Genomic DNA, 14,804 nt, shown 5'->3' on the forward strand with positions numbered 1-14,804 from the left:
ACAGATTAACAGAAACAGATCAGCCTAATAAAAGCCTGGGCAGCAGCAGCAAAACATAAGCCCAATAACGCGATAATAACGGTAGCTGTTACCTAGCCAGCTAGCGGTAGCGGTCACCAATGGTCGGCTAATATCGTTAGCTTGGAAATTAAGATGACCTACACGAATAATTGCATACACACTGTTCTTATCTCAGTATTTGACCACATTTGTATGTCCCCTAAGATTATCTAGTCAGGTTAGCTGACATAACAGTATTGGCTGAAAACAAGGAGCTAACGTTACGTTAGCTGGCTAACTGAGCGAACGAAGCTATTTGGCCAGCTAAAGCTAACATTAAGTTACCGTTTCTGGTGTGACTACTACCACACAGCATCAGCAGTATCGACATAGACTATTACAAGCATAAACAATGAAAAGCTGTTGTAAAATAACGCTACGCTTAATGTATGATCTGGTTTAGCAACGTTAGCTTAGCGTCCGCGACGCTTCTTACCATGATCCTGGTTAAATCCAGCATAAATCAGCCCGTTCCCGTGAGGATTGGACGGTAGTAGATTCATTCTTTTAACAGGACAACTGTAAAACAAATAATCACGTTAACAAGTGAATAATCCTTCAGCTGGTGCCTGAAGAGCTACTGAAGAGCTAGCTAACTGTTAACTGCTACCATTCCTCCGGACTCAGCTTCTGGCAGAGAGAAAACAACAGAAGAGGAGGAGGCTGGTTCCTGTCTGGAGAGAGAGCGCGCGGTCAGCTGGATACATTTGTATAATGTATTATATATATGGTATCAAACGTATCGCAATGCATTTGAGATTGAGGAAGGTTTCAGGAAGGAGCTACGACTTCACCGTTTTCGATGAGTAGCTAAGCTAAATCACCTGTGAACCATAGTTTGTCATCAGCAGGTTAATATACTGTAGATATGATCTTGTAACGTAGCTAAGTGTAACGTTAACGTTAGCGCCAGTGTTGACAGAGAAAGTAGAATTGCCAGCGATTTAAAAAGATTCAAGTGAAAAATACTGATAGTTTAGAGCCTTTGTTGTTAGTGACGTGGCATATCACCATGTAGCTATTTTAGTAGCCTACCTGTAATATGCGTATCCGTTGAAAAGCAATCTTTTTAACGAGACAACCCACAACACCTTGATATGTAGCCCCAGTGGCCTAATGGATAAGGCACTGGCCTCCTAAGCCAGGGATTGTGGGTTCGAGTCCCATCTGGGGTGATCATCTTTTTCGGTTTCAGTTATTCTGATATATTTATGAGTATATTCAAAGCTGCTGAATGTTTACATAATCGTTATAACGGCAGAAAGAAAGTAATTACTGCTTACTAGTAATAAAACTTACTAGTACTAGTATCATTCATACAAGGAATTGGAAAACGGTCAACTAGGCTATTGATTTAATACTTATTTAGTCATTTATGCATTCATTTAGTTCTGCAATATCACTTTACAGAACCATTAATGTGCCTTGATTATAAAGGTATTGGCATTACATAAATTGAATACAAATCAATTGGATGTTTGAACTGATATAGTTTAAGGTGCTACACTGCGGTTTGTTTTTTTAATATACCGTTTATTAACAAATCTGCAAAACTGTTGGATGAAATTAATTCGAAAATTATGCCGTTACATGTTTTTTTTTGGGGCGGTGTACAATTGTACTTAAGTTTGCTCCATTATATTTAAGTGTCCTACAAAGCAACGCCTGTGAGGCAGCATACAGAACACTGAAATGGCAATAACGCAGGGGATTAATTACACCTGTGCTTTTCCTATGTCTGACATTATACGGGGGATCTCTTCCTCCTGAGTAAATCTTTGCACCTGAAAATGTTCTGGTTTTAATATTTATAGGTTCTTTTAATTATAAATATTTATTTATAATTCCAGTTATTTTTATGTACCATAAGCACTGTTTATGCCATCTAGCTGGCTATTGCAAGAGGATAGTGATGGCCACAGCAGTGGTTTTTCCGTGTTGTATAAGATTTGGTTCAGCTGATCCTCTAATCGGTAGAATGAGGTGAGGTGTGCATGTGTTGAAATTGCAGCCAAACATGTAAAGATGCTGATTTAAGAATAATTTGGAGTGGTCTCTTAATCATTTTCAGAGCTGTATGGTTTTATACGGAGCATTTTGACTTACGGTATACTAGGAAAAGCAAAGATGTTACTAATAACAAACTAATAACATAAACAACAGACCCATTCTATTCAAGTGTTAGTACCCTGGAACTGGAGGAGCTAATTGGAATTTAGCAATCATTAATTTAGTTATTTACACCTGCGCTTTCACTACTGTGACATGTCAAAATGTCTGTAGGCTGTAAAAACAGACATTAACCAGGCAGGTACTTTTTCCCCTGTTCCAGATAATAGCCCAAACCAATTAAGAGCTTTCCTTTCACATGGTTGAGCATTGCAGAAATGTAATTTAATAACCAGAATTTTAAGCAACATTCATATACACTGGTTCAATACTAAATGGCATAATGTACAATAGTACCTATTTAGTAGTTACCATATTTGTTTCCTTCCTGCAGCCCAAATTTCTGTTGACAAGAAACAATGAGCAAGCAACTGAAATGCTCAAAATCATATGAATGAGTGGACTCCTGAGTAAGACACTTGGATTTGAATGTTCAATTTATTCAAGAAAATTAAATCAATTCCCAAAGGAATCAAGGATTATATCATTTATACATACAAATCTTATGTAACTACAGCAAACATTTCTGTAAAAAATACAAAGTTACATTTTTTATAAACACACTATACATATACACAGCTCCCAACCATCCAAGCTGTGACAGCCACAGATACAGCAATGTGGCTAACGTTTTAGGGAAAATGTCCTTCAACTGGAAAACCTGGTTTTAACGCCCCATCTCTGTCAACATCCACACTGCTGAAGTGAAATCCCCAAGGTCTGGTGTGCATCTAACGCTGACCTCTGACCTCCTTCAGTAAAGGAACGTTTGCCAGAAAATCCCTATGTGAATTAGTAGGTTAACTAACTATGCATGAACAAGTCTCCTGTGTCGTTTTAAGCCATGCAAGCTTGAAAAGCCCTTGCTACACACCGTACAAACATATGGTCTCTCCCCTGTATGGGTCCGCATGTGTAAGGTAAGGAAGCACGACTGGACAAACCCCTTTTCACAGATGTTGCACTTAAATGGCCGTTCACCAGTATGGTATCTCCGGTGTATCTTCAGTTCTGCAGCGGATCGGAAAGACTTATCGCAGTCGTCACACTTGAAAGGCCTTTCGCCCGTGTGAATCAAAGTATGTCTCACCAAAGCATCCTTGCCAAAGAAGCCCTTCCCACAGTGCTCGCATGGGAAACGCAGCCCTTTGTGGTGGAAATTATCATGTTTCAGAAGGCATCGTCTGGAAGTGAAGGTCTTGCCGCACTGAGCGCAGGTGAAAGTCGGCGTGGGCTTCTCGATTACAGGTTCGCCAGAGTGGTGCACCCGCTCCACGTGCCTCGTCAACGTGACGCCGTGCCGGAACTTCTTGCCACATTCCCAGCAGAGGAAGGGATACGCTTTGGTGTGTTTCTTCTGGTGCTCCACGAGGTCAGAGTACGATCGAAATCTTTTGCTGCAATGAGCGCACTGGAACGGCTGGTAACCGGTGTGTTTCCACTCGTGTCGGATGAATCGCTTCAAACTGCCAAAGGTCGTCTCGCAGTGGGTGCAGGTAAAGGGCTCCGTTGGATTGTGGACGTCAATGTAGTGCTTATGAAGGGACTTGAACACCGGGAAATTCTCCTCGCACTGGTTACACTGAAACGGAGTGTGGGATTCTTTGTGCATTGCCAAAGCCTCCGAGTCACGTACCAGTTTCATGCACACCTCGCAGTAGAGTGGGTTGTGGGTTTGTTTGTGGGAATCCAATGTTGATTTGTACTTGAATGCTTTGTCACATTCATTACACCTGAAACAATGCTTAACATCCTCAGGCTTCTCGGGATCCACCTGTTGCTCATTATAGCAAATGTTTCTTAAATGGAACCTAAAAGTTTGTTTGCACTTAAACTCGACGCTGCAGTGAGGACAGTAGAACGGACCTTCGAGCATACCTTTGTTGCCTTCCGGGCTTTTCTGTCCCGATTCTTTGGAAGGTCTCCCTTCTGCAGGGGGTGAGTAATCGGGGTCCTGGGCTGTGTTGTCGGACGGCTGCTCTTCATTGGTCGCCTGACACGGAACCCCACTGGACGATTGTTCACCCTCATCGGCTGCAGTCTCTTGTACCTTTGCTTTCCTGCCCGGCTTTGCCTTTGTCTGATTTGGACATCTGTGTTGCTGCAAGTAACGCAAGCTCTTATAAAACCTTTTACACGCAGGACAAGAAAAGGGCAGCTCCTCTGAGTGTCGGTTCATGTGACGCTCTAAGAACTTGGCACGAGTCACCACCTTGCCGCACACTTTGCACGTTCTATCGTCCAAGTCGTTGCTCTTGGTTGCACCTTGGGATGTACTGTTGGCAGTCTCGCTGCCCTGTGTCTTTCCCGATTTCCTCCACTGCGACAGGTACCGTTTCATCTTGAGGCCGCGGTTCTTTCGCACGGGTCTATCCCACAAGACGTCATAGTCTGGATCTTCTTCTTTGCGTCTCGTTTTGCTTTGCACTTCATAGTCCTCGTCTTCAGGACGTTTCTTTTTCCTCCCGCGTCTGTTTGGCTTTTTCCACGCCTTCAAGCACCGACACCTGACCGTCCTCCCCGATGATCAGGGTTCCCGATTGGTCGTCTGCCATTTCAGTCTCACTGGCCACGGTGCCTTCGACAGGATCTGTTACCACCACGGTGTCCATTTCGGCTTTCACCTCGCTGCCGACACTAAACCACTCGGTCTGCACACACTCTTCAGAGTTCCCAGTTCCCTCCACGTACACCTCTTTGTTCTCAGACTCCACCTCCATCTCCGTGCAGACTGTATACATGAGTCCGTTATCTGCATCCGTTTCTGTTTGTTCATTGACGATCACAACTCTTTCCACAGGAGGGAGACACAGGGCTGACAGGATGCCACTGTCAACAATGTAAGATTCTGTGAAGAGGAGATTACAGTAAGTGTTAAAATGACAAAATAAAAGACTCCGATTAAAAAGGCACTATGACATCTTCAGACCTATTCCAGTCGATAATGTTGTATGCAAATTTTGCTATTGAAACACCTTCGCCTGATGAAAAAGAGTTGGTTCAAAGAATTTTACTGTGCAATAGTGTTTTGTTTCTGGACCAAACATAAAGCACTGAGTATCTACAATATTCTGTGAATAGTTTAGCTAAATCCTGATAAGCTCACCAATGTCCTGTAATTGGCCAAGGTCTTTCTGAGTGTCCAGCAACGTTTTGAGCTCTTCAGTTTGAGCAAAAGTCTCCATGCACTCGTTCAGGACTGAGGAGGCATCGCCGAGCAGAGATGCAATCTGACAAAAACAAAACGAAAACTAATGTGAGGCAACAGCACTGCACTTTCCAAATGTTAGGTCAAAATACATTCAAACATCTGACATTTTCAAGAGCTTTACCACACTGCAATGAAAGCCTGTGTTTTAAGTTAAATAAAAGCAGAATTTCCCCTTCAGTGCTTGTGACAATCTGATGCACAAAAAAAAAGCACCAAACCTAATTGTCAGTCTTTAGTGTAGAAATATAAAGCACAGAAGTAGAAATATGCTGTGATAACCTATTTTTGAATTGACATTGGGGTCTACCTGTTGGAGAGTTTGGGTGGGAAGAAGCTTTTCAAGTCTGGACAGAAACAGCCACATCAGTGTCTGGATTGCTTTGTCATATGTGGGGCCAAAGTCTCCAGGGAAAACATCCTGGGGCACAAAGAAATTCATACATGTCAAATATCTAGCGGTCCATACAAACTATGACTTTGGGGTAAACAAAGCAAAATAAGACAAAGAGTTCCCTGTAAAATATAAACTCCATCAATCACCTTAACAAAAGTATACAACCAAAACTTACCTGGAAGAAGTTTCTTCTCTCTTCAGGATCTCTCAGTAGATTTTGGACAAGGCCCATGAAATGCGAGTCAGATGCTTCTTGCTCTGGATGATTAGTCTGCAATAAAAGATTCTTTAAAGTGGCAGAACACCACACTAAAATCAAAACACTTCAGTACTACAGATCACTACTGCCATAACAACAGTGATGTGAATAAATGCAAAACCCCAACCACCAAAAAAAGCGACTCAGATAGTTCATGTTGACTACAGGTTTAGACTCACCTCCACATTCCACAGAGATCTGAGGTTCTGCATTCGGTCCAGATGTGGCTGAATAATATGGAGGTCAGCGGTCTCCTCAGAGCGACACAGCTCCAGGATCAGCTGCAAACAGAGGAGAATAGCAACAATTAACAAGTGATTCTGAAGGAAAAAAACAGTCCAGAGCTGCACATCTGCCTGGTGTTCCGTTTCCATTCACATTAGGGCTGCAGTCGAATATTATTACGCCCTATGTCTTTTCCTAAACCGCGATGGAATATGTCATTAGGTCAAGGAAAGATGTGAAGGAGAATTCACAATTTACAATAACTGAAAGCTGCTCTACACAATATTCATATTTTCATATCAATAATCATATGTAGTAACATAAAAAACAACAACCAATATATCTAAATAAGCAACTGAGGGGTGAATGGGTGAACTTCTGTAAAAGGAGTGGCGCTAGATACCTTAGTCCCAACAGGGTAATTGCAAAACAAGGACAACAAAAAAGCACCTACTGAGAATTTTGGAGCACCACTTAAATCTACATGCAACACTACACATTTATTTTTTACCATCTTAACTTATTACTGATAAATGCTTTGGTAACAAATAGACAACACACAGTGACACCCTCCTGGTGTTTTCACATGATGTATGAGGATTCGAAAAATAAACAAAAACGAGGACCATATTTGCAAGTCGCATTGGTGCTCCTAGTCATAAAATGTAGTAGCACCGTTTCCATAAATGGTCACAAAATGCAACTAGATTGTTGCAGTGTGGAGCCCTGGGAGCTAATAAAATCTTGGTCACAATCAGTGTCAAACTGTAGGATGTATGAGGCCAATTTCTGCATCGTTGAGATAATGTGTGGTGAATGACAGCACTACGATGTAAACAAAGAAAGCATTTCACTCAGGAGTCGCAGCACCATTTTACAAAAAATGCCTTATCACGCTGATGTGACCGAGCCCGACCCCGACCATAATTTCTAAATATCTGTCCGAACCCATCGGGACCCGTCGGCCTCGGGTCGGGTATCCATGCCTTAGTACCACTAATACCGAAACAATAAACAAGTTTTGGCCATAGTTCCAACACTTGTGCCCCCCCCCCAAACTTGATACAAAAATGCAGACTGGTGTATTGGGTGTCATTTAATGGTGTATTCTGATCGTTTGGTTTGTGAATAAGACGTAGCTGATTTTCTTGCATATTAAAAATGCTCACTAGTCTAAAATTGTGTATAAATATAAGTATGTCTATACTAGGGGTGCACCGATCCGACTTTTTCAGTCCCGATACCTAGTGGTGCACGATATATCGGCCACTGATATAATATCGGCCGATATGGTCATTTTTTTACACATCGGTATCGTTCCGATGTCAAAATAGGGCCGATGAATAGGGCCGATGTGAATCATGCCTGTGTATTTGACGTGTGTGTGAGAATTTAGATCTAAATCTGACCTGTGGACGAACATGCTACGCTACTACGCGTCTATACTGCGAAATCAGAAAAAGAAAAAACAGCAGCGAAGTCTGGGGAGGGGATGTTTGTTTTGCCGGGACGGAATCTGCCGCGGAAGTAGCACAGGAAATTTAGTAAGACCACCGCCCCTCGGTGGGCGGGGAGAGATGAATGTTCCGGAAATAAGAGGTTGTTGCGGCCTGCCGTACAGGTTAGTTTGACCAGCCGGGCAGCAACGGCGCGGAGTGGGCGAGTGGCCGGGCGGGCCGCCCGCGGCGGGCGAGCAGCGCCGGATCGGAAGCGATCATGGGGGACATTCTTCTCGGTGAAACGCAACGCAAACGGGGCTGGAGTTTAGCTAACCTAGCTAGGTGGAAAGCTAACGCTAGCCAGCCACCTGTTCCATCAGTGCTGCTTGCAAGTGTCTGCTCATTAGACAACAAACTGGACTACATCCAACTTCAGCGAAACTCCCGTCGCGAGCTCTGAGACTTCTGTTTTTCTTGTTGTGGAAACATGTGCCCGGGTAAGAGTGGAGATGGGTTGTGTCAACCGCGGGCTTTAATTAGCTGCTCGTATCCAACGAAATGCTAACTGCTGGGGAGTTTGTGACTAGTAAATGCCGACCATTATACATTTCACGCAAATTTACAACTGTGTTTATAATCGGCTACATTTAGCTATTGCACACACGTAAAGTTCAGAACGCATCCTAGCATTGGCGCTTGGTGGACTGTAAACACCTGTTTTAGGTATGTCGTTTTTATATATTTTAAATGTGTAACCATTAGAGCCACGTTGAAATGTTGTTTCCGTGTATATGGTTGAAATGAGAATAAAACACATTTGGGTTGAGTTGAATGCTGCCTCACTGTCGGTCTGTAAACGGTAGGCATGGCTTGGGAATGGAGTCTAAGCAGCGAAGCAAGTGCATTCTGGGATTTGGTGTTTTTCATCCATATGAGCCAAAAACACATTTTCTGGCTTATCTCGGCCTAGAAGGCACCAATTTCTATAATTTTGAGGGTTAGGCCTAACCCTAAAGTACTTGGCAGTTGCTGTACTTACAGTTCAGAAGACTAAAAGCCAGTGTCTGTTCAGTCCAGTTTGTTCTGGCTCCATTTTCACATTTTACCTCTTTCAATACTTTTGGCTTTGGCCATTTAAGGCCTACTACTGTACTTTAAAGTTGTACAATGTTCACAGAATACAGTGACTCAAGTGAGTTAGATGTTTATTGTGAATACTCTTGGCTGGTTGGCTTATTCATAGTGTGATTTCAGGACACACTTGTATCCTCTTAAAAAAATATTTTTATATAAATATTTATTTTTTCTTCTGAAAATCTGATGACAGTCATATTTTGCACACAGGTAAAGGTGCCCAATATCAGTGATTTCTTAAAATAAATCACAAAAGTAAAAACAATGCGTTTTGGTAAATAGTTCCTTATTTGATTATCATAAAAATTTGTTTTCTGTACAGAGATATCGACATCGGTAAATATCGGTATCGGCCATAACAGCAATATTAATATCGGTTATCGGTATTGGCCACAATTTTCACATCGGTGCATCACTACCGATACCGATGCCAGGGCTTTGTGTATCTGTCGATACCCGATACCGATTCCGTTAATGAATTAATAATAAACTGTATACCTTCCACATCATACCTTCCTTCCACCATGTGGAAGAGACTAAAGGCACCAGACCTTCCTAACTAAACATTACTTTCCTAACTAAGACAAAATAACATAGATGTAATGTATTGAATTCTTATTTATTTGTTATTTAAAAAGCAATTGTGCATTCAAATCGAAAATATAATGTAATCAAGCTTCTTAAAATAAATTTAAATACATAATAATGGGCCACCTTTATATAGGTTTATAATGGCTTATTCTACTGTCAGGAGTACATAGAATATCACAAAAACATGTTAATGTCATGTTTACTAAAAGCTTTGATTAAGGGTTTGCTTGGCTCCACAGTTACAGAAGCTAAACTATTTGTATTGTGCAAACTGCAAAGTAGTAAAATAAACTCAAATCGAATGAATAGCCTACACATACAAACAACTTTAACACCGTTTCCCTTTCAAAACTAAATAGTTGTAAGCTAGTACTGTATAACCACTACCTTGGCCACAGGTAAGTTAGGTTGTAGTGTGGTTGTAGTCGGGGACTGAACGGATCTCCGCTGTCAGCCTCCTTCGCTGTTTGAATAACGTTAGTAGTTTGGCGGACGTATTTCAGCGAGGCAAGACATCTTAAATCCAGAGTTTTAATCATTGCTCCGAACCCGTCTTTCTCAACGATCTGTAGCGGGACCGGAGGTGGATTGCGGTCATAACGTTGCACCGCTTCATGCTTGAAGTGACAGGTCTTTAACATTAGCGCACTAACGTTAGCACGGCCGAGTAACGTTAGAGAGACGGGCAACAACCGTGGCTAAATTATGTCCGATTTGTTAGAAAGAAAACAAACTTGGGAACAACAGACGGCTCCTCTCTTGAGCACATGTTGTTCTGGTGTATCTCCGGTCTTTCTTCATCCTCTAGCTAACTTTCTTCTAGGTTCTTGTGCAGTACCGACCGTAGCCTCTCCCAGCTTAACAGACTGTTATGCTACCTGGCTAGCTAGGCTAGCAGATGTAATATTACCCAGCATGCCATTCGGTGGTGTAGCTACATTTGTAAATGTAAAATTATTAGTGTTAGAAACTGTTTAAGTCTCAAATTGTTATATGCTTTGGTGTTTTATCCTTTTAAAGTGCCCATATTATGAAAAAATCACTTTTTCTGGGATTTGGGGTGTTCTTTTGTGTCTCTGGTGCTTCCACACACATACAAACTTTGAAAAAAAATCCATCCATGCTGTTTTGAGTGAGATGCGGTTTCTGAATGTGTCCTGCCTTCAGTCTCCTGGTGAGCTGTTCAAAAATCGGCCCGGACTGTGACGTCACAGTCCGAAATGAGCTGGCTAACCACAACCGTTAGCTCGTTAGCATGCTAACGCTAATGCTAACGCTAGCATGCTACGTCGTTCTCAATAGCAAAGCACTGCTACAACACACACAAGTTCACCATAATCTACAAAAGAACTACTTACATGTGCGCCCTCATTTAGAAGTCTCCCAGCTAATCCTGCCTTGTAACTGACCAAAGTTGGAGAAACAGGCTTTCTTTTACTGTCTCTAGAGTTAGCTAGCTGACATGCTCTACATCTGAACTACTGAGCATGTGCGAGTGCAATCAAAGATAGTACAGAAGAAGAAGAAGAAAAGAGGTCTCACTCTGTAGCTAAAACAGAAACCAGGTGAAAAGAGGATCTGCAGCAGTGAGAGAGAGCTGTGCAGTACAACAAAAATATGGTGTTTTTTGAAAACCTATTTAGGTACAACCTTAAAATACAGTTATGAACCTGAAAATGAGCATAATATGGGCGCTTTAAGATAGTTGTGGATTATTAATTGTTGTGTTTTTAGGCTTTGGTATGTTTTGTCATTTTTAAAATTGTATTTAACTTTATAGTTTCAATAGAGCTGAATAGATTCCAGTCTGTTTCTGTTGATTTCATCATGTTATCATACTGCCTTACCTGCCAATTGCTGCAGCCATGCCCTATCATCCCCAGAAAAATTCTAATTAATCTTATTTGGTTCATTTTTCAAAACAATAACTTCAATTCTTCCTCACCCGTGCTCTGAGGCCCAAAATGAGTTCGGCCCGCTGCCTCGTGGACAGAAGTTGAGGAACCATCTCCGTCACCATGAATACAAACTCCTCAAGCAGCCCATAATCCGTCACAAATTTCTGCTCCACCGTCTGCCAGATGGCTGCAGAGACCAGCCGAATGGGGGGGATTAGGAGGCGTAGGGTGGAGAGGGGAATAGAGGGACCTGCACACAGGGAAATACAGTTTAAAAAAAGGTGACATAGCACCACTTTCACATTAGATCAAAGACTCATTTCGCAGAGTGACACCCTTTTTTATACAAGATACCATGGGTTCTCCAACAGAAATGTTGCCAGAGATTACATTTTCAAATTTCAATGCTGAGAGCACTGTAAACACAATTCTTCATTTTTATTGGGGTAACAAAACCAGTTTGAGGGAATATCACAAATCCTATGTAAATAAACCACAACTATCTGCATGGAAAAAAAACATTTTTAGATATTTAGGTGAAGCGGCCCATTAAACGGCTTTCTGGGTTTTCTAAAAATGGCCAGGGCTTTACCTTTTCAAAGAACCTGATGGTTAATGTTAGTTCAGTGACAGAATAACACCAGAAGTACAAACAAATCCACAGCTCACATCGTAACTGTATTTGCAAAAGGGTTATTATTTTTATGTTCAAAAGTAACGTTACAGCAATCAGTTTACCCAGACTGTATACCAGTAAGAGACAATGCAACAAATAAACCCATTAGCGCACACATCTGTGAAGCAAGCGTCTAACGTTAGCACCTTGATCATCATCCCTTTGCACCAATCACAAATCAATAAACTGATTCCAAAACTGTGGTCTAAGGTGACGGTAACTTAAAACACTGATGCCAAGCTCTTGAAGCGGATGTGTCTCCTTTTATTTCCGTGATCTAACGTAAGACTGACCTCATGTTAACGTAAACGACGATAACCAGTGGCACACATATACGTTGTAAATATAGTTACAAACACCATTCAAACGTATAGGGGTTGTCGCAGTTCACTGGAAGTCAGTAGATACACATATAACACTCAGCTAGCGTTCGTTTAGCTAGCTAGCGTTAGCTGACATGGCTAGCATTAGCATGTATCCCAAACTGCCTCTTCATGTAGCTAGTGACGCCAGCGTTAACCTAGCTACCGGTTTCCACGGTAGAGTTAACAAATGTATACCCGTGGCTTCCTACATTCCAATTTAATGCGTTATGTAGTGAGCTACCTCAACTATACTTAACGTTATTTCCTGACTAACTTATCAGTGCTATTCCCGCGCGCGGGCTGCGTTGCGGCCTAGCCATATAGCTACATCTGCCTGTGACCGTTTATATACATATTATATTTAAGTAATATACTCACCAGGTACATCGGGAATACCTCCGTCCATCCTATGTACTCACTGCAGTGACATTACAGTAAGAGAAATACTATCGGTAGATTGACCGGAGCCAAATTGAATATTTTCTAGGTGGTTGTGTTCAAGAGACCGAAGATCTTTGTGCGTCAACGGTTGTCTTGCGTTCCGTCCGTAAAAACAATCCGACGAGAGACAGCAGCGGGGTTTGATGAGTTCCGCATCTTCCTTTTTAGTGTGTGTCTCTCTCTTTCTCTTTCTCTCTCTCTCTTTCTTTAATGTATATCTGCTATTTTTAAATAAAAAGCTTTGTTTGGTTTTACTCCCACACTTGCTATGATTTAATTAACGTACATAATTATTTATTTACAATAAAAACATATTATCATATTCTTTTTCATATCCTTTGTGTATTTGTTTTTAAATCAAGAGACATACAAGTGTAGCTTTAGTCTGGTGGCAGAGTTTCCCCTGATGTAAGCATTAATGTAGAGCCGAATATTTTCTGTGATAACAGAATCATGGACAGAATTGCGAAATTGAGAATTTAAAAAAGCTAAAAGACAGATTCCATAGGGCCCTACATTGTTTGTTTTTGGAGGGGGGGGGGGCATTTTTAGGTCAGTGCTAAAAACTGACTGGAGAGATTTGAAAATAAGTTTCCAACCGAGCCGTCCCACTGTAACTGTAGTTTGAAAAGTCTTAAAAACACATTACAAAATAATCCCCAGAAACTTCGGCCTGGTGGGGGGCAATTTAGGCCCAGTGGTATAATTTTCCAAAACTTGATTACCCAACGCTCTGCTCAACTTTATAAAAAAAAAACATGCACGGTGTTATGGTGTTTTTTTTACAAAGAGCATAACAAACATCAAATGAAAACATTATACATACATGTTTGATGTAGCCTACAGGCTCAATTACACATACATAAATGGACTGCGCTTTTCTAGTCTTAAATAATGACAACTCAAATTGCTTTACACACACACACACACACACGGTCGAGGCTGCCGTACAAGGACACACCGACCTTCCGATGGGTAGGTGATGCTCTACCATCTGAGCCACAGCCGCGCGCCCTATACACTGCGATATATATATATAATTTATATTAAGGCCTTTATAACTTCATGAGACTTATGAAATTTGGCAATATTTTTGAGCAGAGAAAATCAACGCATACAGTGTAATTTTTCATATTTTATTTACTTTTACAACATTGGATTAATTTATGATGGTCTTTAACACAGTTTCACCAGATAAAAATGATTGTATGACTAGTGAAAGCAAATCAATCTGTTAGAAATTAACTACAATTACAAAGTACAAACACTTTTGAAGACAGCTTGCTGTAGGCAGATTTGGAGGCAAGCCATTATCTTAAAAATAAAATTGTCATTTTGATATTGAAGTATATTTCTCTGTCAAATATAGTAATCCCAATCCTCAGGGGGTTGGGATGGCTGACCATCTGGTAATAGGTCTGCAGGGTGTAGGTAGGGAACCCACACCAGATCACCAAACGGCAACATGAAGCCAAAGCTATGGTGCATGAGGTCATGGTGGTCAGGATCATAGACTGTTAATATACAGTCTATGGTCAGGATGGCCTCCTGAGGACACAGAGATACTCAGAACAATGCATTCCTTTAATCAAAGTAAGGTGGCTTCACCTGATTATAGCCTATCTCTAACTATTTATGGACCAATGCAGGGATGTGCACACCTATGGGCTATTGTTCCCTGACTGGCTCAGCTGCCCTCTGGAGGAAGAGCTAAAATAAACTTTTCTTTCTTTCTTTTAGTTTTTTCCTGTTGTAGCTGAATCAATATAAGGCCATCATAAGTAAAGTTAAATCAAATTAAATCGCCATATCATTCAATCTTATGTTGATTTATGTCGCCCTCAGCGATGCCCTCTGCCCCCAGTCACGTGACTTTGTTTCTATTCTCACACATGGAGGAATGCATGTGAAAGAGAGGGACAGGCCTTCTGCCTTCACTCGA

At 41.4% G+C, this 14,804-nt stretch overlaps 3 protein-coding genes and 1 non-coding gene across 5 annotated transcripts in view; 1 reads left to right on the forward strand and 3 right to left on the reverse strand.

Moving 5' to 3' along the window:
- The window catches only part of wdr45b (WD repeat domain 45B), a 20,320-nt gene extending 19,255 nt beyond the window's left edge, over positions 1-1,065 (reverse strand). Inside the window, exons 1-2 of the mRNA XM_039788636.1 lie at positions 671-1,065; positions 497-579 (exon numbers count right to left, since the gene is read on the reverse strand). Of these exons, the coding sequence (XP_039644570.1) occupies positions 497-563 (67 nt within the window). The 5' untranslated portion in view covers positions 564-579; positions 671-1,065. The remainder of the gene's footprint in view (positions 1-496; positions 580-670) is intronic.
- Positions 667-4,570, reverse strand: LOC120550782 (gastrula zinc finger protein XlCGF52.1-like). The gene is made up of 2 exons (XM_039787622.1): positions 3,320-4,570; positions 667-690 (listed from the first exon to the last, which is right to left on the reverse strand). The coding sequence occupies exons 1-2, from the start codon at positions 4,568-4,570 to the stop codon at positions 667-669; spliced, it is 1,275 nt and encodes a 424-aa protein (XP_039643556.1).
- Positions 1,163-1,235, forward strand: trnar-ccu. Its single transcript has one exon. It is a non-coding gene; the product is annotated as a tRNA-Arg (tRNA).
- On the reverse strand, positions 2,654-12,996 carry LOC120551326. Of its 2 annotated transcripts, none has more exons than XM_039788650.1 (7): positions 12,800-12,996; positions 11,428-11,630; positions 6,273-6,374; positions 6,010-6,120; positions 5,748-5,858; positions 5,336-5,459; positions 2,654-5,077 (listed from the first exon to the last, which is right to left on the reverse strand). In XM_039788650.1, exons 1-7 carry the CDS (start codon positions 12,825-12,827, stop codon positions 4,674-4,676), a joined length of 1,083 nt encoding a protein of 360 aa, XP_039644584.1. In that variant the 5' UTR covers positions 12,828-12,996; the 3' UTR covers positions 2,654-4,673. The 2 variants fall into 2 exon arrangements, with proteins under 2 accessions (XP_039644584.1, XP_039644585.1); XM_039788651.1 differs by having other exon boundaries at positions 6,010-6,105; positions 12,800-12,995.
- Positions 12,997-14,804: the final 1,808 nt, after the last annotated feature.

Source organism: Perca fluviatilis, chromosome 21 (genome assembly GCF_010015445.1).
Source record: "Perca fluviatilis chromosome 21, GENO_Pfluv_1.0, whole genome shotgun sequence".
Lineage (NCBI taxonomy): Eukaryota > Metazoa > Chordata > Actinopteri > Perciformes > Percidae > Perca > Perca fluviatilis.

Coding starts and splice junctions, on each gene's coding strand:
- LOC120550782 (XM_039787622.1), bottom strand. CDS start 4,570: ATGAAACGGTACCTGTCGCAGTGGAGGAAATCGGGAAAGACACAGGGC. Junction 691..3,319: donor TCTTTGGCAAGGATGCTTTG/GTGAGACATACT, acceptor TCTCTCTGCCAG/AAGCTGAGTCCGGAGGAATG.
- LOC120551326 (XM_039788650.1), bottom strand. CDS start 12,827: ATGGACGGAGGTATTCCCGATGTACCTG. Junction 6,121..6,272: donor GATCTCTGTGGAATGTGGAG/GTGAGTCTAAAC, acceptor GCCACTTTAAAG/AATCTTTTATTGCAGACTAA. Junction 5,859..6,009: donor AGAGAAGAAACTTCTTCCAG/GTAAGTTTTGGT, acceptor TTTGTGCCCCAG/GATGTTTTCCCTGGAGACTT.